At 50.1% G+C, this 24,877-nt stretch overlaps 1 protein-coding gene across 1 annotated transcript in view; it reads right to left on the reverse strand.

The window, feature by feature from the left end:
• Positions 1–24,877, reverse strand: part of CDH13 (cadherin 13) — a 1,039,261-nt gene that overhangs the window by 97,362 nt on the left and 917,022 nt on the right. Inside the window, exon 9 of the mRNA XM_086688815.1 lies at positions 5,668–5,850. Within this exon, the coding sequence (XP_086544941.1) occupies positions 5,668–5,850 (183 nt within the window). The remainder of the gene's footprint in view (positions 1–5,667; positions 5,851–24,877) is intronic.

A 24,877-nucleotide genomic window follows, 5' to 3' on the forward strand; every position in this document is an offset into this window, starting at 1 on the left:
ATAGCCAGCTCCTCAGACCCGTGACATATGGATACTCCTGCTGTGAGGACAGGACCAAAGCAGGTGCACGGAGTTGATTCACACTCGACTAGAAGGAAGCAAATGACCTCCCAGGTTGTAAGGGCCACGGGAAGTGGGGGCAGAGCCCCACAGGGGCGAGAGCTGGGATTGAAACCCGCTGGGTGAGTTGGACTGACTTGTGGTAACCTTCCATAACGATCGCAGCCAACACGCACACAGCGCTCCCCACACGTGCAGAAGTGCACGCACACGCACATGGGCACGCACACGGGCGCGCACACGCAGAGGAAAGGCTGACGTGCCGACGCAGGAGTGCTTCCTGATTGTAACGGGACGGGACCCTCCCCCCCACCCCCCCTCCCCACCTGTAACAACTCCCAGAGGGACCTTCCAAGTTAACAGATACAAAGCTCTTGGCACCTAGGAGCTACCCAGGTGTTATTTGGTCCCATCTGGGTAACACAAGAATACTTCACTGCTCCGTCCCTTTCTAACTTCTGTCCATCCCGAGTGACGCGCTAAATACGCAACCTCAGGGAAGTCCATTTCCAACAGGGGCCAGGGGATCGCCATGCTGGGAATACAGTCATTCATCCCAGGTAGGACACCGAAGAGGGGGAAGACTTTGGCGCGCTGGGTCGGTACCACCCTGCACTCGGCGCTCTGAGCAGGGCTGACGGGAGGAGCTCTGTCTCCGGGAGCCTCCTTCCCCCACCCCAGTGCAGGGCAGACCGAGGGGGGTGCACCTCAGGGAGGGCTTCTCTCACACCAGCTCTGGCTCCTGGCAGCGCAGCTTGCTTCTGGAGGTCAAGTTAACTAGCACACGGACATGTGTGAAATCCGAAATCTAGCCCGACGTAATTTTCCACCACAATGAAAATGTCACCGGGCGGGGGTTTCTTTGGTTTGTTAGCTTCGGAGGGCTCCTCACAGCAGAATCTGGGCCTGGGTTTGAGGGCCCCCTGAGCCACCTGCAGCAGGATGGAGTGGGGCAGACCAGGCGGGAGGGAAGATCGGAATCTCCGGTGGAGGTGGCCTGGATTATTTACGCACAGCCTTTGAATAGTACGGCTGGAGTGTGTGTTTCTCTATGTGTGTGTATTCATGTTGGATAAGTATATGGGTGCCTTTAGCATTAACCATGTATACACATGGATTTACATATTCGATGTATTTATGTTAGATGTGCATGTATGTTTCTGTCAGAGATGTGTGTGGGTGTGTGTGTGTGTGTGTGAGAGAGAGAGAGAGAGAGAGAGAGAGATATCTCTATTTGGGGTCCCCGAGACTCCAGCTGAGTCTGGAAGCAGAGCCTGAGGCAGGGGTTCTGAGTATGATGGACTGGCGTACCTTCTCAGAAAAGAGGGAACGAGCCAGGACGTGGTCCCCGCTGGAGCCCAGCTCCAGCCCAGTGCCACGGGGGTCCTGGCGCTTTCACTGCACCAGTAGGTCAGCCCCATCTCAAGGCAGGGGCTGGTCGTTTGCACCCCCCTGCCCCTGAGAGCAGGCCCAGGCGGCAGGCTCTCTCCAGCTGGCAGGGCCTAACCTTCCTGGCTGGGGCGGGGGGGGCTCCCCTTTTGGTAAGGGCAGTTCTGCTGGGCAGCAGAGGCTAGGACGGTGATCTGCCAGCACTCGAGGCTCTGGAGTGGCAGCTGCGACCTCGTAAGGGAGTCTGGTGGGTGCCTCAGTTTCCCAGGGCGGCCGTACCAAAGGACTGGGTGGCTTAAGACGACAGAAATCCACTGTCTCCCAGTTCTGGAGACCAGGAGTGCAGAGTCCAATGCGAGCAGGGCCGTGCTCGCTTGGAAAGCTCTAGGGGAGCCTGCCTCGTCCCTGTGCCGCTCCCTTCTCTGTCTCTGCCATCGCACGGCATTCTCCCCTGGGTGGATCTGCCCTCACATGGCCGACTTCTTACAGGAACATGGTCCTGCTGGCCTAGGGCACCCCCCCCCCCCGCCACTCGACCATGACCTCATCTTCGCTAATCACATCTGCAGTGACTGCTTCCAGAGAAGGCCACCTTCACAGGGTCTGGGGATTAGGACTCCAAAATAGCTCTTCTTTGGGGGCATAATTTGACCCATAACAGTGGGGCACCTAGAGCCCTCTGACCCTCATAATATATATATTTGATCTTTACCCCCACGCGTCTCTATTTGCCATGACATTATTTATCCCTTACTGTGCACCTGCCTGTGCCTGGAGTGCCCTGTGTGCATCACCTCACCCAAGCCTCACTTTACCTCGTGATAGTGGGTGTTTTTATTCCCATTTTGTAGATGAGGGAACAGACTCAGAGAGGTTGAATAACTCAGTTAAAGTCACACAGCACATAAGTGGCACAGTTTTGGCCCCGGAAGCCTGACGAGAAAATCAGAGCCAATAATAAACCGCTGTTTGTACCAAGTGTGATGCTGACGGGGACCTGGTCCTCTGCTCCACTCTGGGCCGATTTATTCACACTGGGATGGAACGCAGCTTCATAGGTGTGCAAGGGACACCTTCGTTCCCCAATACAGAGGGGTGCAGGTCAAGGTCTGGCCCTGGTGCTCGGTCACCATTGGGCCCGTGGGCTGCTGCACGCTTGTCCCTGCCCTTCCCGGAATCTTGGCCTGGTAAGCACTGGAGCAAGGGACCCTGGGAGAGGCTAGGGAGCTGCGGTGCGTTTCCCACAGACCTTGGTCTGGAGCCGCCAGGGTAAGAAGAAGCTGGTAAGATGGCCACTAAGAAAAAGATGGGAGGCCCTGCTCGCCAGCCCGTCTCCAAGTACGTCCCCAGGCCGACATGCCCTGGGCAGAACACTGGCCTTCGAGGGGTGGAGACGGGAACAGTGCCACGGAGGCAGGGCAGAGGGGCAGTGAGTCGCATGCTGCCTTTCTGCAGGGCAGTGCCCTCGCTCCCTCACCCCACCTGCCCTGTGCGGAATTAGGCTGTAGTGATTCCATTTGCGCGTTCCCCGGGCCAGGCCGCTGGGGAGCTGGCAAAACGTGGGTCTCTGCTCTCGTACCCTGCCCTGGGTCATGCTGGAGTAAGAAACCCTCCTTTGTCTCGGGCATGTGACCTCATTAATGTGATTTGTCTGGTGCAGGGTCTCTGTGTCAGGGATGGGAGGAAATTGAAAACACTTCCAATAAAGTTACAGAGATTCGATTCAATTAATATTTCATTGAGGGTCAAGAGTGGGTGTGGATCAGTGTCCTGCGGGGTTTAAAGGCTGGAAAAGCCATCCCACACGGCGGGGGGGGGGAAGGTAAAGAACCTGGGGTTTGTTGTCTGATAGAGGGAGGATTTGGAAGTGATCTTACAGTGACTTTTAAGCCTATTATCGCTTTGGGGATCAAGGCTTTCTGGATGTTTCCTTCCCCTCTGAGGACAAAAGAGAAAACAGGCTTAAAATACAGGGTGGATTATATTCAGCCAAAAGGGTAACTCTCTGACAGTTTTGGAATAGGTTTACAAAGCAGCTAAGAGCATTCCTGACCAGAAGCTTTTACAAGGAGACAGGTTCTTGCTTTCTGGAACTGTTAGGATTTGGTCCTGCAGGGAGGTAGGATTCCCCTGGGAACCACACAGTCCTGAAATTTCTGCTGGTTCCTCCGTATGTGGACTGCCAACTTGTTAGGGCGGGACTGCTCATGGCTGGTTGCCCAAAGACCACCCCCCACCCCCTCCCTGGTGCTCCCCTTCCCATCTCTTCCTGCAGAAGCCCCAAAGGCCAGATTTAGATTGCAGAGCCTTCCCTGCAGCTGAGGGTGGGCATATGTTATCTGGGCAATGAAACATCATGGGAAGTTGCCTGGTCAACCAGTGGAAAAGATATTTTCTTCCCTGAAGGCGGCGGCGGGGGGGGGGGGGGGTGGCACTTGAGAGTTCTCTCTCTCTCTCTCTTTCTTGCCTGGCTGTCTCCTTGCTTCCAGCCTTAGAACACAGCAGCGGGAAGATGTGCTACCTGGAACTTTGGCAGCCGTTTTATGACCATGAGGAAAAAGCCAGAGGCATCTGCTGTGCCCCCTGATGGCTCTCTGACACCCTGAGCTGCCAGTCAATCCTAGATTGGCCTACCTTCATCTAGTTATGGAAATCATTAAATTCTCTTTAGTGTTTAAGCCGCTATCAGCCTGGTATGTCAGTACTTGACCTGAAGGCATTTTTAACTCCTGCACTGGCGGGAACAAGGCCAGGCCTGCCTGCAGAAAGCTGCCCCGGGGGCTTTGACCTTGGTGGACTGAGAAGCAGAGAGAGTCCAAGGCCCTTTGGAGGAATTCATGGGGCAGGCAGCCGGAGGGAGGCGGAGTCTCCATCCCAATTCTGAAGCAAAGGAAGTCTACTCACTGGTCAAACTGAGGCCCAGAGGGAGCCCCAGGTGTCGCGGAATCTGCAGGTGGAAACTCGCCCTCCGCAGCGGTCATCTGCGAGACCGGGCTCGGTGAACACCTCCCTCCCTCACATGGTGACCCAGCAGGTGTGGTGTGGGGCCAGGAACCTGGGTCGGGACTAGCATCCTTGGCGATGCTTCTGCGTGCTAACGTTTCAGACTCAGCAGCGAGGGCCCGTGTGGGAAGGTGGGGAGGGGAGGACGTGCCTTCGTGACTCTGGTTCTCTTGGATTTTCTGTCCCTCCAGCTGCAGCAAACAGAACGGGGACGACTGTGCTGTTCCAGGATTTATGATGGGGATGCATATTCACCCAAATGCTGTCTTCCAGCCGCAGGTTCGGAAAATTGTCCGACGGCTTGTATAGACCCAGGCTAGCCGCAGAGGACAGACAGAGGCTGCGTGAGTTTGGGACTTTCACGACTTGTGAAAGTGCACGGGTGGGTGCACTGGGAGGGCAGTGCCAGGATCTCCTAACAACTCCGCCCGTGCCTGTGTTACTAGAAACCAGTCCTGCCAACTTCAGCCTCGTGAAACTGATTTTAGTGCTCTGGCCACCAGAACTGTAAGAGAATGTGAGTGTGTGTTGCCCTACATCACCAAGTTTGTGGCCATTTGTTAAAGCAGCCCCAGGACACTTGCACAGGTGCTAAGGGTCTGTCGCCCTTTATCTCCTGTTTTTAAGTGAATAACTGAGATTGTGCTAAGGAAAGACCAAGAAGAAATGTAATGATCTCGCTCTCTCTGTTTTTTTTTTTAGAGAGAGAGAGAGAGAGCGAGAGCACATGTGCCAACAAGGGAGAGGGGCAGAGGGAGAGAGAGAGAATTCTAAGCAGGCTCCACGCTCAGCACGGGGCTCCATCCCACGACCCTGGGATCATGACCTGAGCCAAAATCAAGAGTCGGACGCTCGACCAACTGAGCCACTCAGGCGTCCTGTAATGATCCACAGTTTTGATCACAGATCTTTAAAAAACCTTCACATATCCCATTTTTGCATATCTTTGATAATTCACGATCAGATGTGTGGAGAATCTCATTTAAAAATTAAGTTTGGGATTTTTTTGAAGGTTACACGTAAGTTTGAGTTTCCTAGAACCCGTAAAACAGCTTGGTTTCGTGGCTGTGAGGATACAAGGTCACCCTTAAGCTGTGAGCCCCTTTTTCTGTTTTCAATTCAAAAAGGAGGAGAGCAGGGCTGACTTCTCCTTGACCTTCCCCAGCAGGGAGGCCCTCTGCCTGGTGGAGGGAAGGAGCCCGGAAGCGCCCTTACTTTGACGACGGACAGCATGCCCTCGTTGGTCTGAGGGTTGGTGTGGATTTCGAAGCTCTGCCCAGGATTTCCGTTGATGATGGTGTAGACAGCCCTCCATGCGCCCGTGGTGGGGTCGTCCTTGTCTTCCACTGTCAGGTTGACGATAACCCCCACGGCTCCTTCCTCGACGGTGGCTTGAAACTGCAAACAGAGCAGATGGTTACTGTCACTCTTTGGAAAGAACAGCAAAGACCCTTTGCGGGGCTCGTACCGTGGGCCCGGTAGTGGGTACGTTACCCGCATCACCTCATTTCACAGTAAACAATAATGCAGGCAGGTCACGGAGCTGTGCTGTGTTGGCAGATGGTCCGCTCCCTCCCTCTGCCTTCCTTGTACTTAGGTGAGGCCATGAGACTGCCTTCTCCCCTACTGGATGTGGCCAGATGTGACGTTTGCCAGCTGGGGGCAGCGGTCTCTTCTTTGTGCCTCTCTCCTGCCCTCTATCGGAACCCAGGCAACCACAGGACCCCAGGGCAGGGTACGGCTATGGGGGGAGGAGCGTGGGTCCTGAGTCCCCACAAGGAGAAGAACACCGTGTTGGGAGCTGTTGTTGAAGGAGAGACAGACGTCTATGGGGGTTGAGCCTTTATGCAATTCTGCCTTTGCTCTTGCAGCGTCATCTACCCCAAACCACAAGGTAACCAAGGTAACCGGGGAGCCAGTGTGTGTTTCCCTGGCGTGTGGAGGGACTGGAACTGGAGCCCCCCCCTTCCCCCCCAGTGTCGGACTCCATAGCCTCTGCTCGACCGCACCATCTCCTCGAAGGAAGAAAGTCCCACTCCTTCCCCATGACTTAAACAAAACAAAACAAAACAAAACAAAACAAAACAAAACAAAACAAAACGTTTTCTACGGAAACTTATAAATCAATTGTTTGAAGCCTTGTTGTACCTGTGTTTTTATTGTAATACATCTCACATACTTGTTGCAAGTAGGTGTGGTGGAAATAAATCAATAAATGAAAAATCTGCTTTCCCAGAGATAGAGAATTTCACGAGCTATCATTAGCACATTCCTTCGAGCTGGAAGCATAAAGTATTGTTTTGGTGCTTACCTCTGACACACTACACGTGAATAGTAATCTGTTTGCAAATATTTTACAGACAAGTAATACCAATAAGCTGACAACAAGAAGAAATATCTTGGAATTTCAATTAGTAGCCAAGTGAATCTAGAGACAGTGAGACAGTGTCAGAAAGCCCTTGTGTTCAGAGAAAAGTAATTTGAGAGATGAGGTTTCAGAAGCGGTGGCTGATTAATTGACTTGCAAATCATTAATCATAAGCCTTAATCTTGATGCCTTGGGGGGGATGGGGCGGGGACACGAACTAATTTGTCTACCACACCTCAGCAAACCCGGGTGGGTTGTTTCCTTTTCTCTGAAAGGGACGCTGGGAAATTCTTGGAACATGATGGCAGGATGGAAAGTGGCCAGAGCAGGGAGGTCTGGAAGACTCTGTCACATGGATACCGCTCCGGGAGACAAGGAAGTTCACCTGATTCCTGTCTAAGGAGGCTCTTCCTTCTATCTTTCCCTCCTTCTCACAAAAATCATGGAATTCCTAAGCGTAAGCCTAGATAGATGGTTTTCAGCTGTTTGCACATTAGAATCTTTTCAGGGGCGTTTTGTTTTGTTTTGTTTTGTTTTGTTTTTAACTAACCAGGCTCTATTCCAATTCAGTGGGTTTGGGGTAAAGTCTGAGATTCCGTACTTTCTTAACCTGTCCAGATTATTCTTTTTTTTTTTTTTTTAAGTTTATTTATCTACTTAGACAGAGAGAGAGAAAGAGAGAGAGAGAGAGAGACAGAGAGAGAGAGAGAGAGAGAGAGAGAGAGAGAATCCCAAGCAGGCTCCATGCTGTCAATACATAACCTGCTGTGGGGTTATGAGATCTCATGAATCATGAGATCATGACCTGAGCTAAAACCAAGAGGCAGATGCTTAACTGACCGAGCCACCCAGGTGCTCGTGTCCAGATAATTTTAGTATGCAATTTGGGTCGAGAGAAGCATGATAGAGTCCAAGGTCAAGAACGTTCAGATATGGGTGAAGAAATAGGCACAGAGAAGCAAGGGAAGCCCAGAGTCATTCAGTGAACCAAAGGTCAAGTCCGCGTCTCTTGGATTCCTATAAACGCTGCTTTTAACAAGTTCTATTACTCAAGACCCGCATCACTTAGGTCTGTCCTTCACCCTTACTGGGGTCCAGAGCCCGAAAACTGGTTCTCTGTCCCTGCTGATCACATCAGACCTCAGCTCATAACCTGTCCTTGTGTCTTTTCTGACACTGGCACCTTAGGACCCCAGGTGGGCAATTATGCAGGCACACGGAGCACTGAGACCAGAGGATGCTGGGAACCATCCATCCTGTAGAAATGCTGCTACATCCAGCACAGAGGTGAGAAGCTGCTTTATCAAAGCAGATGAGGTTCACGTTGCTGAGATGAACACCTAGGACAGATCACGATTTGAGGGGGCTGGAGGCCCTATGTGGTCTGCCTTGTTCACAGATCTCCTCCCGACCCCTCACATGATGCCAGGTACGGAGAGGGGACACAGTAAGCATTTGTTGAATGAATCGGTGGTCTTAAATATAGGCAGTAGGTCTTAAATATAGGCATCAAAGGCGAGGGCAGAGGAAATATGAGAGATGTGGCTAGCCAGGAGCCGTAAGAGGGACTGGCTTGTTGACTGCTGCTTGATTCTGCTACTTGCTTGATGTTCCAGAAGGGTAGGGATGGACCGATCTCTTTTGTTCTCCAGGACATCTCTAGCACGGCGGCATCACAACTTTTGTCGATCTTAGGTACTTTCACCTTCGTTGGTCCCTCCCGCCATAATAGCTTTGCGTGGGCTTAAATTTTTTTTTTTATGTGAGGGAAAAAACGAAAATTTTCTTTGACTCTGAAAGTTCTTTTTTCCTTATGATTTGAGGATGCCGTGTTGATAGTAACTGTTGGATGACTCAGCCCTGATCCCCAGTACATAGCACAGTACTGGATGCACGAAGATCTGATGGATGGATGGATGGATCTTAAAATTGATATTTAGGCCATGTCTAAGTGGGAAAAACCTGTGCCGATTTCCCCCATGACACTTCTTTTTTAATGTCTGGAGCACATACCATAGGGGATAGCATAAAACACCCTTTTAGTGTGCGAGCCAATGTCTCCAAATGGAATAAGGTGGTATTATTACAGGAATTCTCACAGTGTGTACTGTGGCCCTAATATATCCTTAGATTTAGCAATATGTCCACAGCTACATTTACCTACCATCCATCCACCCCTCTATCATCCACCCATCATTTTCCATCTATTCTCCATCCATCCTCCATCCATGTATCCATCCATTTATCTTCCTTCCGTCCATCCATCATCTACCCATCCATTCTCCATCCCTCCATTTATCCATCTATCCATCTATCCATCCACCCATCCATTTACCCATCCATCCACTCACCAATCCATCCATCCACTCACCAATCCATCCATCCATCCATCCATCCATCCACCAATCCATCCATCCATCCACCAATCCATCCATCCACCCACCAATCCATCCATCCATCCATCCACCCATCCACTTACCCATCCATCCACCCACCAATCCATCCACCCACCAATCCATCCATCCATCCATCCATCCATCCATCCATCCATCCACCCACCCACCCACCAATCCATCCATCCATCCATCCATCCATCCATCCATCCATCCACCCACCCACCAATCCATCCATCCATCCATCCATCCATCCATCATCCATCCACCCACCCACCCACCAATCCATCCATCCATCCATCCATCCATCCATCCATCCATCCATCCACCCACCAATCCATCCATCCATCCATCCACCCATCCACTTACCCATCCATCCACCCACCAATCCATCCACCCACCAATCCATCCATCCATCCACCAATCCATCCATCCACCCACCAATCCATCCATCCATCCATCCACCCATCCACTTACCCATCCATCCACCCACCAATCCATCCACCCACCAATCCATCCATCCATCCATCCATCCATCCATCCATCCACCCACCCACCAATCCATCCATCCATCCATCCATCCATCCATCCATCCATCCACTCACCAATCCATCCATCCATCCATCCATCCATCCATCCATCCATCCACCCACCCACCAATCCATCCATCCATCCATCCATCCATCCACCCACCCATCCACTTACCCATCCATCCACCCATCCATCCATCCATCCATCCATCCATCCATCCATCCACCCACCCACCCACCCATTTGTCCATCATTCTCTATCCATTTGGCCATTTATTGCTCTTCCAAACAGACATCCAGCCAACAGATATTTGGCAAATGGCTTCTGTATGCCAGGCATGATATAGTCTTAAATTCTAGGCATACACTACAAAATAAAACAGACATGGTATATGTCTGGTAATAAACCTATGTTCAATATTAGGAAAAAAAGTAACACTGAGCCTGTAGCTTGAAAGGGGGCTGGTGAGAGGGAGTGGGTACCTGACCCAGTCTTTGGAGGGTCATTAGGGAGGGATTCCCTGAGAACTGAAAGCAGAGGAGGAGTTAGTAGGGTGAAAGGAGGGAGAGTGGCCCTGGCATCTGGAACAGCAGGAGCAGAGACCAGTGGCAGCGGGGAGCATGCGCATTTGCAGAAGGGAGGGAAGGTGGGTGTGTCTGGAGTGGGGGGAGGCTGGGAGAACTGTTTCCCACTGGACTGCAGAGAAGGACAGATTCAGATTATGCAAGGCTTTGGGGGCCAAGGAAAGGCACTGGAATTTACCATGAAAGCCAAGCCGAGTCTAGTCAAGGAACTGGACTGTGTTTAAATCTACCCTTGAGAGAATTCAGAAAAAGAAATCTTTAAATATAGAAAACATTCAACACAATTATTACAGTCTTTGTTAGGACCATTATCTGATTCTTGCATAAACTACAAAGTCAGTTTCCTTGAGCATCCATTTAGAAACTCATTATTGCTTAATTAAATACTCATTCTATTAATTCTATTCAATGTTTTAACCCCATTATATAATTCAAGATGGAAAATTAAATAGATTAAAATGAAATAGTACCATTTTATATTTCTATAGCAATGCTCACTTTGCGATTTAAAAACAGACAGACAGACATTAATTTAGCACACCAGAGCAGGAGGAATTATTGATTGTAACATTACTTCCCCTAATTGGAAAAAAAATAGATAAAGTCACTTTTCTGTTAAACTGTGTGGCAAATCAAATACCAGATGCAAAATGTATTTTTACGCAATCAATGCGGGTGACTGGCTTGGGACATAGTGAGGCTCATTAGCTCTCTCCCTTCTATTCGGAACTATTTCATTCTGCTTTCTTTGATGACATGCGGGGAGTTTTGTGATGGACGTTTAGGAAGAGAATGCCTGGACTTTCCACAAAGGTCATCCATCACCAGGGGGAAGAGAGCCTTCTGTTTTATTTTACATGAAGAATAAATGCTCTTCCTCATAGAGCAAGTGGCTGGTTTTAGATTAAGGTTAACCCAAAGATGGAAATAATAATGAGCAGAGTAGAAAGCCACAGGTGGGGAACAGGTGACAGGGCATGACTTTAAGGGACTGGACATCTGCGAGCTTGCCTGCCTGATGATTGGAGTCCAGGTTCACGAACTGTCAACCATGACGTTTCATGGATGGTGAACTTGAAAAGTGGAGATGTCGTCATTTGGGTCCTGGCTTTGGGAAATTAACAGCTAAGATCCTAGAAAATTTGATAAACTTAAATTTCTACTGGGAGGTTAACAGTGTGAGGGAGAGATCATCAGAAATTTAACTTGGAAACAATTTTATGAGTCTATATTTACATAAAGGATAGAACTCATTGGAAAAATCTAATCTCTTGCTAATAGCCTAATGGGTAGAAACTGTGATTGCTAGAAATAAGATAATATATTTAAGAATCTTGGCACATTGCCTGGCATGGAGTAAGGAATCAGAATTTGTTAGTGAGGATGGGATGATTTGGGATTTTGTTTTGTATCCTATGAAATTCTTACTAATAAATTGGAGAATATGGTTTAAACTCCTGTGACTCTCTGTTCTTATCAGGGTCTGGCTTTTAATGGATAATCTATGTTGATATCTTCTTTCCCTGCATTGGTGTGGAAAAGCTGTCCTTTCAGTTAGGAGCGTTTGACACTCACATACTTGCGTATCCCTGGTTTGCTCTAACAACAGACCCTTTATTGCCAAGGCAAATGATGTTAGCCTATAGCTGTATTAGAATGTATAGCTGTATTATGTATCTGGTTTCCTTCTACCTAGGATTAGGATTCACCCCAGGATGGAAAAATGCAAGAAATATTTATTTAGTAAAATATTTACTTGGTAAATATCTATCTATCTATCTATCTATCTATCTATCTATCTATCTAGTAAATATTCCTGAAGTGTCACCAGGTACAGGAAATAGAGCAGTAAATGAAAGGGACACTCTTCCCTCCCCTGGGGGGCTTACAGCTCAGTAGATTGACACATTCCCTCCCAGTCACCCCCTTTATATGTTTTGCTCACTAGTGACATCTCCAGACATTTTGTTTTCTACCATTTCTCCACTTTCATATATCCAAGCCTGCATGTGTGGTCAGTTATTCATGCTTTCATGTTTGGACATGATTTAGTTTCCAGCTAATGGCCATTTCAATAATGGTGCTGGACCCTTGGATATTGGATATCCATGTGGAGAAAACATGAATATCCACCCCTACCTGACATCATACACAAAATGTGAAATGTAAAATAATAGAAGTTTTAGAAGGAAACATAGGAGGACGTTAAAAAAATTTTTTTTTAATGTTTATTTTTTGAGAGACAAAGAGAGACAGAGCATGATCCCAAGGGGGAGGGGCAGAGAGAGAGGGAGTCGCAGAATCCGAAGCAGGCTCCAGGCTCCGAGCTGTCAGCACAGAGCCTGACACGGGGCTCGAACTCACAAACTGTGAGACCACGACCTGAGCTGAAGTCGGACGCTTACTTGACTGAGTCACCCAGGAGCCCTCATAGGAGGACATTTTAATTCAGCTTATGGCTAATGCTTATGTGCACTTTATACATATGTGATATAATATGTAAAATATTTAAAATATATAAAATACAAAAATACAAAATGTAATTATGTGTGTGAAGTTCACATAATAAAACATATCTAATATTTAAAAAGAACATATAAACAAGAACCTATATTATTTAAATAAAAATTCTAATAAGCATACAGAGTTCTAAATAAAGTTCTTCTGTATTAAAAAATCTTTTTAAAATGTTTATTTATTTGAGACAGAGGGAGAGAGACAGTGTGAGTGGGGGAGGGTCAGAAAAAGAGAGAGGGAGACACAGAATCTGAAACAGGCTCCAAGCTCTGAGCTGTCAGCACAGAGCTTGATGTGGGGCTCAAACTCTGACATGTGAGGTCATGACCTCAGCTGAAGTTGGACGCTTAACTGGCTGAGCCAGCCAGGCGCCCCTCATTAGAAGCCTTTATGTCTAAGAAGTGATTAACAACAGAGGCCCACAAGGGACTCTGAAGGTCTTTGGCTAGAAACCATCAGCTAGCCCATAAGACAACACCACCTACTGAATCTTTTCCTAGCCATGTCCTAATAGAACATGCATAGACAGGCCCCCAAATGACTGTAGAACCAAGATGGGAGAAGAATATTCAGGAAACCACCAGACCATAATGGCTTCAGACATTGGCAAGCCTCTTTGACTCTTGTCTCTATCTGGTTAAAATTCTGTAATCTCTAAATACCCCTTTCTCCCCCCCACTCCTTTTTTTTAAAGTTTATTTATTTATTTTAAGAGAGAGAGAGAATGTGAGCAGGGGAGGGGCAGAGAGAGAGAGGGAGAGAGAGAGAGAATCCCAAGCAGGCCCCGTGCTGCTGGTACAGAGCCTGGCGTGGGGCTTGATCCCATGAACTCCACAAACTGTGAGATCCTGACCTGAGCTGAAATCAAGGGTTGGACACTCAACCAACTGAGCCCCCAGATGCCAGGGCTCGGGTGTCCAGCAGTGGTAAGCAAGGCCTACCTGTCCTCTCAAGCGGAGACAGCTTGGGGCATGCTCCTCCCAACTGTCGGCTTCTGGAAAGTGAGGATCATGTCTCGGATTCCCCAAACAGCAGATCTTCCATAAAGTGAGAGCACCATAATTAGACATTGAATGTTGGGGTCGTTTTTGTCTGTGGAGTAAAAACCTAAGGGGAGAAGATGCCAGGGTGCACGTGTTTGAGGGTCTCGCGATGACAACGGGGACCACGTCTCCTCCAGTCTCACTGAGAAAAAGGCGGGTGACACTAAATTATAGTTCAGATGGCAGAAGCGACAGAACTCTAAATGGTGGATATCAGCCTTCCTTTTCTGAGGATCGTTAAAGAAGATCTCAGCCCCTGCTGCAAAGAGTGTTCTAGGGTGCCTTTTGTGTCGTGGGACCCCAGCTTCCTTGACCAGAGCGGACTGGGCCCAGATGTGGCACCAGACTCACTGTCGACCACAGGTAACCACTCACAGGTAATTGCCTGCTTTGAGCAATCAGGTGTTTCTCTAAGAATCTGAACTCAGAGAAATGGGGGCTATAATCACAAATAAAGGGTCCTTAAATCCTACGTTTCTGAGTAGTTGAGCATGAGGTGGCCTTTTTCTCTGTCACTCGGACAGCTATGAACAGATGCATAGAGAAGTAAAAGAATAGACACACTGCAAGAAAAATGGAGAGTTCCCAGGGTACTCAAAAGACAAAAGACAGACTGGGAGGCATCCTTGGTCTCTGGCTGGTTTCCCAGCCCTGCCCCCATGCCCCGGGGTTCCCCGCACGTCTTGTCGCCTGGAAGCTGGGCCTGTCAACAGCCGCATCTTCACCAGCCACCTTGAGAGGGTGTCTGCTTTTTGCAACTAACAGAGCCCCAGGAAACCAAGGCTGCTGGTGGACGTCTGCCATTCTCAGCGGGAAGATGTGGCCTTTTTGGTGAAGATTTGGGATCCACAGGTGTCTCCTCAAGTTTTTTTTTTTTCTTTCACCTTGCTATGGAGAATTTCAAACATTTATAAAAGCAGCCAGAATAAAGAGCCCCGTGTGCACATCATCAGGCTTCAGAGACTGTCACCTTGTGTCCCACTGTGCTTCCTTTATGCACCCACGTCTCCCCATTCCTGTATTATCTGGAGCGAATCCCAGATATATCGTTGTATCTGTAAATATTTCATTGTGTGTCTCTAAAAGATAAAGGCTCTTTTTCGGAAAACATAATCAAAGTCCTTTCTTGATCCGGCGAACATTAATTTCTTCTGATAATTACTGGTTTTCTTTGGTGCCGGATACTTTGATAAAAGCATTTGCATGTTATCTCTGTTGTGGAAAGAGCGAGAGCCAACCAGGCCTGGTGAAGGACGGTCATAAAGGGGCCTGGTAAACTGCTCCGTGTGTTACCAGAGCTTCCTGAGCTACGTGTTTCAAGCAGGTGAACAAAGGCGAATAGCTCAACGGTAGTAAAGAACAACACTTTAACACCAAAGAAACCTGCTCTTGAGCAAAGAGCACTCTCTAATAAGATTCAATGGCCTCCCAGGCCATGTGGCTCTTGATCTGGGGCAGGGTGGGGGGCATACACACAGCCCCCTAGTTGGTGCGACCCACCCAGAGAAGCCCTGGGCTGGCAGGAGAGCTTTGCACCCGGAGGGCTGCCAGCCATGGTTCCCTTTCCACCAAGAGGAGAGACCAAGTGTCTCCCAGCTTTCTGGATGTATAGGTGCAGGGGGATAGGCCAACGGGCAAGAGACGGAAACCATATTCACTGCGTGCTCTCGGTGCTCACTCCCCTGTGTGGGTTCATTTCCTCTGAGGAGGTGCTGAGGAAATGATCTCCGAGGACGATGGCCGGCCAGGCCGGGCTCTCGGGGGGCCCAGCAGTGCACCTGCTAAAGACTGTATTCTTCCCCTCATGTCCTTGCCTCCTCTAATCTGCCAAGTACACACACAGAAGAAGCCCAAATAGCGAAACACGCCTTTTCCTCCAGGAAACAAAAGGAAAACACATCGCCACCGAAGACTGACACGAACACAATGCACTTGAGCGGTGGTTGTCAAACCGTGTTCCTGGGAACCAAGACCGTTTGAGAGATGGTGCGGGAGTCCCGGCAACGCTTCAGGTGTTTCCCCCCAAACAATAGAGAGTTAAGGAATCTGTTAATTATGGTTTGTCTGTTGGGTGTATGAGAGTTCCTGCCCAAGATTGTGCCTCAAAAGAAAAAAAAAAATTTGCTGATAAAACAGAAGTCTGAAAATCCCTGCCTTAGGGAACCGCTGAAATAAACACTACATTAGATAAAGAGAGAAACATAAAACCCAAGGAGCAAATTTGCCTGCATCCCTCAGTCTCTGAACGCCCAGTGCAGACAATATTCCACCTGATTAAAGTACGTCTCCCTCACTTGAACTGCTCCCTGTAAAAAATGTAAGAGAAAGCAAAATGCATCTGTACATCTGATCGGAGAATTGGAAATAGCTTCATGTTGAGAAGCAAAGAGATTTTCTGTAGAGATATGCGTCTGACCACAAACATTTAAATCTGGATGAAGAATGACTTTTTGAGGAGCGAGAGCATGGTCTGTTCCAGAGTTTGGAGCTTGGCTCGTGCAATCCTGCAGATTTATAGCTGTGGGAATTTCACTGATGTGGGGCAAGTTGAGATTTACCTCGAACTCATCAATCCTGTAACTTCTCTGAGTCCCTGCTTGCTTATCTGAGACGTAGGTGTCAGACTAGTGTGGTAGGTTGTTTCTCTCTTTTTTAAAGTTAAAAAAAAAAAGTTTGTTTACTTATTTTGAGAGAGAGAGAGAGACAGAGAGAGAGAGAGACAGAGAGTGTGGGTAGGTGACGGGCAGAGAGAGAAAGAGAAAATCTCAAGCAGGCTCCGCACTGTCAGTGTGGAGCCCGATGTGGGGCTCGATCCCATGAACCACGAGATCGCTACCTGAGCAGAAATGAAGAGTTGGACGTTGAGCTGACTGAGTCGCCCAGGCGCTCCAAGCCGTGGGTTCTTTTTTTTTTTTTTTAATTTTTTCTAATGCTTATTTATTTTTGAAGGAGAGAGAGACGGAGTATGAGTGGGGGAGGGGCAGAGAGAGAGGGAGACATAGAATTCAAAGCAGGCTCCAGGCTCCAGGCTCTGAGCTGTCAGCACAGAGCCCGACGCGGGGCTCGAACTCACAGATCGTGAGATCATGACCTCAGCTGAAGTCAGACGCTCAACTGACTGAGCCATCCAGGCGTCTCCCCCAAGCCGTGGGTTTTCAACGCTGACTGCACATCAGAATCACTTGCAAACCTTGAAAACCTGTTGACGATCTGGGGTCCCACATGCACAGGTTTTTCTTGGGTGGGGCCGAGACGTGTGTATTCCTCAAAACTTCCCCAGATGATTCTGAAGAGCAGGGAGGGAGGAACACAACTGCTTGAGAGACTCTAAGGTTCCCTCCTGGTGTTGGGCTCAGGCCTTAGAAAGAGCTTTGTGATCCCGTCTAGGGCATGTCGGGTCCTCACCGGCGAAGACTCCTTTGGGGGAGCCACACTTGGTGGGGAAACTTGAGAACTCTCAGTTCTATGCTCAGGGGGTCACAGGGGCTGCTAAGCAGAGCAGTGGCAATCATTAGCCAGTGAAATCACAGGGCCAGCTCCTGGAGGTCCTGGTTTTCATCGCCTCGAACAGAAATTGGGTACCCGTTGGCAGCTACCCCATTCCTCCCACCGGCTAGCCCCGAACAGCCATGACCGTGCTTTCTGTCTGCATGGAGTTTCTATTACACTTCATACAAACGGAATCACACAACATGTGTGTCTGACTTGTTTCACTGAGTGCAGTGTTTTCCAGGCCCATGTGCGTTCCTGCAGGTACCAGCACTCTGTTCCTTTTACGGATGACTGCTGTGGATGGATGGACCCCATTTTGTACATCACTTCATCCATTGACCGACAGGCGGGTTATTTCCACTTTGGGGCTATCGTGAACGATGGGGCTATGAACGCTCATGGACAGGTTCTGGTGTGGATTCATGTTTTCTTTCTCCTGCGTAGACACAGCAGTGGACGTCCTGGGACGTGCAGCCACTCCATGTTGAAGGTGGCGTGGATTGAAGTCGTTCATGCGCCTGCCCAACGCCTTTCAAACACACGGGGCTTCGTACCGCTTCCTGGCTTCCCGGACCCACGGCCCCCGGGTCCCACGGGAGGGAAGACAATACTTGAGACTCGGGCTTCCCTCTTTGAATGGCACGAGGGTTGGGGAGGGAGAAAGATGTAGGAGAGCCTTATCTCGTTCAAAACCTTTGGCCAACACACTGAGAGCGGCCTCCGCCTTCCCAGCTTGCACGGGGTACTGCTCAGGTTAATGCGGAAACGAGACAGACCCCCCCCAGAGTTCATGGAGAGCCAGCCCTCCTCCCTGCACGCAGCACGGGGTACTGCTCAGGTTAATGCGGAAACGAGACAGACCCCCCCCCCAGAGTTCATGGAGAGCCAGCCCTCCTCCCTGCACGCAGCCGGTTCTAACCCAGAAAAGTACATCTTTAATCTCCCGAGCTGTGGGAAAATCGACACACTTGGTTAGGCTCCTGATGCTAACACCCCAGTACAAATAAGGACAAGGGAAACCTTCTGCTTTCATTACAAGGGATTTGTACAAATTCATACACGGAATTGACTTACAGCTTCTAATTTATATTTAAATCCCAAATGTCTTAGTCAGAAGAAACTGCTCGGCAGGCCTTCATCTGTGTCTCCACCATTGACTCGTGCTTCAAATAGACCCCATGGGCCCAAGTGTAATTCCCATCGGGACATCCACACATTTCTTTCCAGAGGTGGCTCATGGAGTTTCTGAGGACATCAGCTGAGTCCCACGGGGAGAAGAGACGGATGGGAATCATTCCCTTGGGAATCAGGCCCGACGAGAGAGGGAGGATGAGGAAAATCATTCTGTCCTTTCTGGGCTCTGTTACCCGTGGGGAGACAACAGGAGTCCGTGTGGGGATAAGGGTGCCCCCATGGCATTCTCTCACATTGATAAAGACAAACGAGGAAAGTTACTTATGTTTAATGCCCCATGAAGCTCTATCATCTGTGGCTTTGGCCAAGAAATAACCTTTGTGGGTCTTGATTTTCTCATCTGCAAAACGAAAATAAGGGTATCTACCCTCATGGGATTCCTATGATGATTAAGTGAGAATATTTATGAATGTCTAGATGCATGCCTGACATAGAAGCACTGTATGCACCTTGTTATAATGAACACAGACAACATGAACAAAGAAATGAGGCTTGCTACAGTGCACATCACTGGAAGGAACATGACCAAAGAAATTAACTTGCCTCTTTCGGAGTTTTTTTGGTTACAGTAGCCTAGTCCTGCTAAGCATCACTTCCGTCGATATGAAGTTCCCTTGTTACATAAACTACTTAGAGTCGGTGTCGCTTATAATCAGCAGTGTCCTGACCAACACTTTTTAGTTCCTATTTGTGTTTGCAAACTACCATACGGTTTCTCAACCTCAGCACTATTGACTTATGGGTTGGATCATGATTTGTTGGGTGGGACTGCCCTGTGTGCGGTTAAGGTGTTCAGCAGTTTCTCTGGCCTCTACCCACTCGATGCCCGCAATGCCCAGGGTGCAAATATCAAAAATGTCTTCAGACACAACCAGAAGTCCCAGGGGGGCACACGTGTGTGTGTGTGTGTGTGTGTGTGTGTGAGAGAGAGAGAGAGAGAGAGAGAGAGAGAGAGAGCGAGCGTGAGAGACACACACAGAGAAAATTCCTCCCTGGCTGAGAATCACTGATCTAGCCCAACCAGGCCAGGGCCTCCCTACAAACATCTGCCTGGAATTGGCAGCCCACAGATCCCCCAGGATAAGATTGATCATCAAGCTGGGGAGCCTGGGTGGCTCGGCTGCTTAAGCGTCCGACTTCGGCTCAGGTCACGATCTCGTGGTCCGTGGGTTCGAGCCCCGCGACGGGCTCTGTGCCGACAGCTCAGAGCCTGGAGCCTGCTTCAGATTGTATGTCTCCTCCTCTCTCTGCCCCTCCCATGCTCACGCTCTGTCTCTCTCTGTCTCTCAATAATAAATAAATGTTTAAAAAAAAAAAAGATTGATCATCAAGCTGACTCTAGACTGAAGTCTCCGAGGAAAACACTGAAATAGCACAGTAACATTTTCTGGAGTAACTGAATCAGACGTTGCCAGGAAAACATTCAAGGGTAAAATGGAAGACTATAATTATTATGAAAATTATTGATGTAGCTTTCATTACTCTACAATTTTTGAATTAGCAACTGATAATCCCTCTTCTAAAAGAAGAAAGGTAGTTCTTGCTTTCCATTCTTCCCGACACTTGCCCGCCTCTCACTTTCTAATAAACACGCCCCATGCCCGTGTATGGCAAGTGGACACAGACTCAGATCGGTGGCGGGGCTGCAAGGAAGGACGGGCTGGGACAAGAGGCGGTCCTGTCACCTGCAGGGAGGGTGGTCCACTTGGTCCAGTTGGAGCTGTGTTCAGACTCCAGCTTGGGGAAAATGAAGGATTACTCCCTGTGGCCAATGGCTTCTTCAGGTTCTCCAAACCTTGCCGACTGGAAGCGTGGGCCTTGGGCTGGAGGCGTGGGCATCACCTGGGAGCTGGATGAAAATGCAGACTCAGGGTCCCACCCTAGAGCTTTGGAACCAGATCCCAGGTGACAGGGCACTAAGTCAGTTTGAGAAGTGTGCTCCCAAGCCCTTCCGCCTACGCCTGCCCTCCACGCTGTCCTATGCTGTCCTAGGTGGTGACCCAAAGGGGAGGGAGACCAGGGAGGTGGGCAGGGGGCCATGCACTCATCAGCCTGACCTCATCACCCTCTCCCTGTGACCTCTGTGCCCTGGCTGGAGGGGGCCAGCCGGCTCCCTCCCTTCAGTGTGAACCCCATTCCCTGCTCTCCAGTCTGTAAACACATTCTAGAACCTTCAGTTCAGAAGCACAGCAAAGAAAGAGTAGCCTCATCTCTGCCCCTCTCATTCCTTCCTGAGGGAAGCCTGCATTTCCTCGCCTCCGCCCATGCTGCTAAAGACTGAGATATGGACAGTCTCTGTGAGGCTATGGAACACAAAAATAAGCCTTGTACATTTACTTGCAATCAAGGAACGACGTAAGGTGTCCATGTTGAGATATAATTACAGGAGAAAACATCCTGTTCAAGAATCCTTCCTGGGTCTGTTGAACAGGGGCCAAGGAGGCTTTTCAGGGGACCCAGGCCACAGTCCCGAGAGGCCCTTCCCCTGCGTGGCTCCTGTACCTGGGCTGCTACACCTGCTGGGGGTGTGGACGGCGGTGGGGGGGGAGTGAGGAGGGGGAAAGGGGCTGGGATTTGAATATGGAAAACAGGAGCTGTCACAGAGTTCGGGAATCTTAAGTAAAAAGGTGAAGCTTTCAGCTTGACTTTTTCCTGCTTAGTGGCAGGTTGGGACAGTGGGGATGGTTGAGGAGCACGGAGAGAGCCAGGGGGAGAGAAAAGCTAAGGGGGAGAGAGGGGAGATGGGGAGAGAGAGATGCACAGAAATAGAGAGAGAGGGAGGCAGAGGGAGGGGGAGGGAGAGGGAGGGGCAGCCAGGAAAAGGAAGCTCAGGAAGACAGAGACACACAGAAGAAAAGGTGAGAGAGAGAGGAGCAGACAGGAGAGGGGAAGAAGGCAAAGGAGAGCTAGAGAAGACAGAAAATGAAGACAGAGGTGGGGGCGAGGGAGAGAGGAAGGGGGGTGGCTCAAGGTCTCAGTTTGCGTTATTTTTTATTTTTTTAAATTTTTAAAAAAATGTTTATTTATTTTTGAGACAGAGAGAGACAGAGCACGAACGGGGGAGGGTCAGAGAGAGAGGGAGACACAGAATCGGAAACAGGCTCCAGGCTCTGAGCCGTCAGCACAGAGCCCGACGCGGGGCTGGAACTCACAGACCACGAGATCATGACCTGAGCCGAAGTCGGACGCTTAACCGACCGAGCCCCCCAGGTGCCCCGTCAGTTTGCGTTTTTAAAATAAGAAAATTTGGGCAAATCAGGGGTTGTGTGCAGTTTGAGCATCCCTGGGGCCTGCGCCAGCAGAAACAGAGGGCGGAAATTTCCATATCAGTAGAAACCCAGCAGTTAAAACCTACAATCTGATCACTTCAAGCAAAGCAAAGCAAAGCAGGTGGAGAAGCAGGGCTCAGAGACTCAGCCCAGGGAGGAGGGTGACAGTGACCACGGCCACCACCCAGGAAGGACGCTGGCGGGTCCTGGGCCCTGGCGTTGCAGTCCAATCTTTTTGCAACATTGCTAAAATCAGTGCATTGGGCAAAGTTGGAGAACGAAGACAACCCTGAAAAGTCTCCCTGGGTCCTACGGGAGGCTCTCAGGATCCTGGGAGGGCAGGCCTGCAGGAACCTTGGAGGGAAAATCCACGTGACTCCAAGGACTAGAGCAGACTGGGGTAAGCCAAAGGTCTGGGAGAGGAGTCATGTGTGTCCCACTCACCCCATACAGGTCCTCCCGAGGTGTGGGCCTGGGTCCCATTAACTGATGTGTTTGTTGCCTTCCCACAGTCCTGCATCCAGAGGACTCATTGAGGAACTATTTCAGGAGAGGCTGTGAATCAGGGAACCAACTGAAATGTGTGGTCCCCAGGTTCCAGTCACCTGATGTGAAGTTTGACCTTACTGCGTCTATAATGCATCTCAGAGGACAGGCCTGCCCTCGGCCAGGGAACTGTAATGGGGACCGTAACAGAAATGGTGGTGGCTACCTTTCTGGGCCCCGTTGGTGGGGCCGATGGCCGAGGGGCCACCTGAACAGAATCTCTTCCTAGTTGGCTGCAGGGCTCCCCTCGGACGTACACCAGAAACAGCACCTCGCTAACGCCGCCACTCTGGACAGCGCTTTTCGTCACACGTCACAGACGCTACCAGTGCTGAGGACGAGAGGGGGCCATTCTGGGGGGGTACACATTCCAGAGATCTCTGAACATGGCAAAACCCAGAACTTTCTCTCCTCCGTCAATTACAGCGACTTCTGAACGGAACGCAGTCCTTTGGCCATCAGGTTTCAAGGAAGCTCGTAAGTAACTTGATGTAACACACCCGCAAGCACACACGTGCACGTGCACACACAGTGTTGGAGGAAAGGAGTGTTTTCAAAGTGGGCCCACATCTAAGAAACCTTCGCAAACAAAACAAAAAGATGGGCTTCTTTCTGCAACTGATGGGCAACCTTCCCCTTTCTCCACTCGGGGTGTGGGTGGGAGGTCAGAGGAAAGTAAGCCCCGAGAAAGAGAGGCGGTCTGGAGTCACAGCGGCGTGGGGCAGACCTCCAGGACCTCCCGGAAGAAAAGAAAGGAAGACGAGGCCGGCGAGTTCCAGAGCTCATTAGCAGGTGAAGGTGACAGGTGGATACTGCCTTCTTCTGATATAACAAGCAGGCCACCGGAGGCCACCAGAGGGGGTTTCATGGCTGCAGATTTGGGGAACAGGCTGTAGGAGGGGGATCTGGCTGAACGGAGCAAACTCAAACAGGCCTGATTCCGGAAGGAATCTACACTCTACAGACTGACCGCAGCAAAATGATTTGTTAGTGGGGCGGTAACGACAAGAGCTAACGTGTGCCCGCTGCCTCCACGTCATGTCCTGGGCTGATTGCTCCCCTGGTGAGGTAGGTTCTACTGTGAGCTGCAACTTACAGGTGAGGAAACTGAGGCACAGGACAATCACTTGGCCAGGAAGTGGAGAGCAAGGATGCACACCCAGGGTTGTCTGTGCGCCATTCCTCACACAGGTGGTCCCGTGTCCCCGGGGGAAGCGGTGCTAGCACGTGAGGAGACCCTCGGGCTCAGTGTCCCCCACTGGCACGAGAATGAGCCTCCTCTGAGGCAACCAGGACAACAACGGCAGCCCCAGGTTACGCGGCGACAGGAGAATGACAGGAAAGGACACGCCATCACCTTTCGAAGTAATGGCCAAAAGATTTTCAACTAAAAATTTCCCTCTCTTTTCCTTGCATGCGGTGTGGGGAGGCTCCTTTTGACTCCTTTGTTTATTATCCTGGTTGTCCACAGTCTTGCTGTGCTGAATCTATAGGACACAGGGCTGTCTTCTCCTGTTTTTGCCGTCCTTTCCCAGACACACGTGCTCCCGCTGCATCACTCCCCACTGGCCACCTGCAGCGCAGCGGCTGGTGAGGTCTCTGCACCTGGGCGGCCTGCGTAGGTGCTCCAGTGAACAGGATGGGGCAAGCAGAGGTGACGGTCCATCGCTCGCGGGGGATTTCCCGGCAGAGCTTTCCAGAGAAAGCCACAGTTGGGGTTGGGGTACTTTGATGCTCGTGGGATCCAGGGTAGCTTGGGGATGGGGTTAGGTTCAAGGGTGGGCATCTTGCAGGTGGGGGTCCAAACAGAGAAGAGCCCAGAATATGCGACTCTTCCTGCACGATATTCAGCCCCTGGAGTATGAGCAACACGCTCTGAGGCTATCAGGCCTTCTTTGCATTGTTCCTGGTGGCTCCTTCCACATCTTGACCTTCCCCGGCTCCTCTTAGAAGCTGTGCTGAAGGTTCATAGGGCGTGGAGCGGATTCGTGCCCATCCACACGGCGTGGCCCTGGGATCCCACTTCCCTGGGGCCCTGCTACGTATGCGAGCGCTTTCACGGGTCCAGAATCCTACCCCTGCTCTGTGCCCGGGTGCTTCCTGGACCACGAACCTCGTCCTCTGTGTCTGTTGGAGCCCGGGAAGACCTTTCCCCGCTGTCAGGTAGGAGCCAGGCAGCGTGGCTCATGGGATGAAAAGGTGAAAGAATCTGAAAGCACTTTGACCATATTCGAGAAAGGACTATAATCTGTAGTTTAAAAATCTACGGGTGCCTGGATGGCTCAGTCAGTTAGGCGTCCGACTTTGGCTCAGGTCATGGTCTCACAGTCGGTGAGTTCGAGCCCCGCGTCGGGCTCTGTGCTGACAGCTCGGAGCCTGGAGCCTGCTTCGCTTCTGGGTCTCCCTCTCTCTCTGCCCCTCCCCTGCTCATGCTCTGTCTCTCTCTGTCTCAAAAATAAATTTAAAAAAATTAAAAAAATAATTAAAA

The sequence above is a fragment of the Puma concolor genome, chromosome E2 (assembly GCF_028749965.1).
Source record: "Puma concolor isolate L17-30 chromosome E2, mPumCon1.1.hap2, whole genome shotgun sequence".
Lineage (NCBI taxonomy): Eukaryota > Metazoa > Chordata > Mammalia > Carnivora > Felidae > Puma > Puma concolor.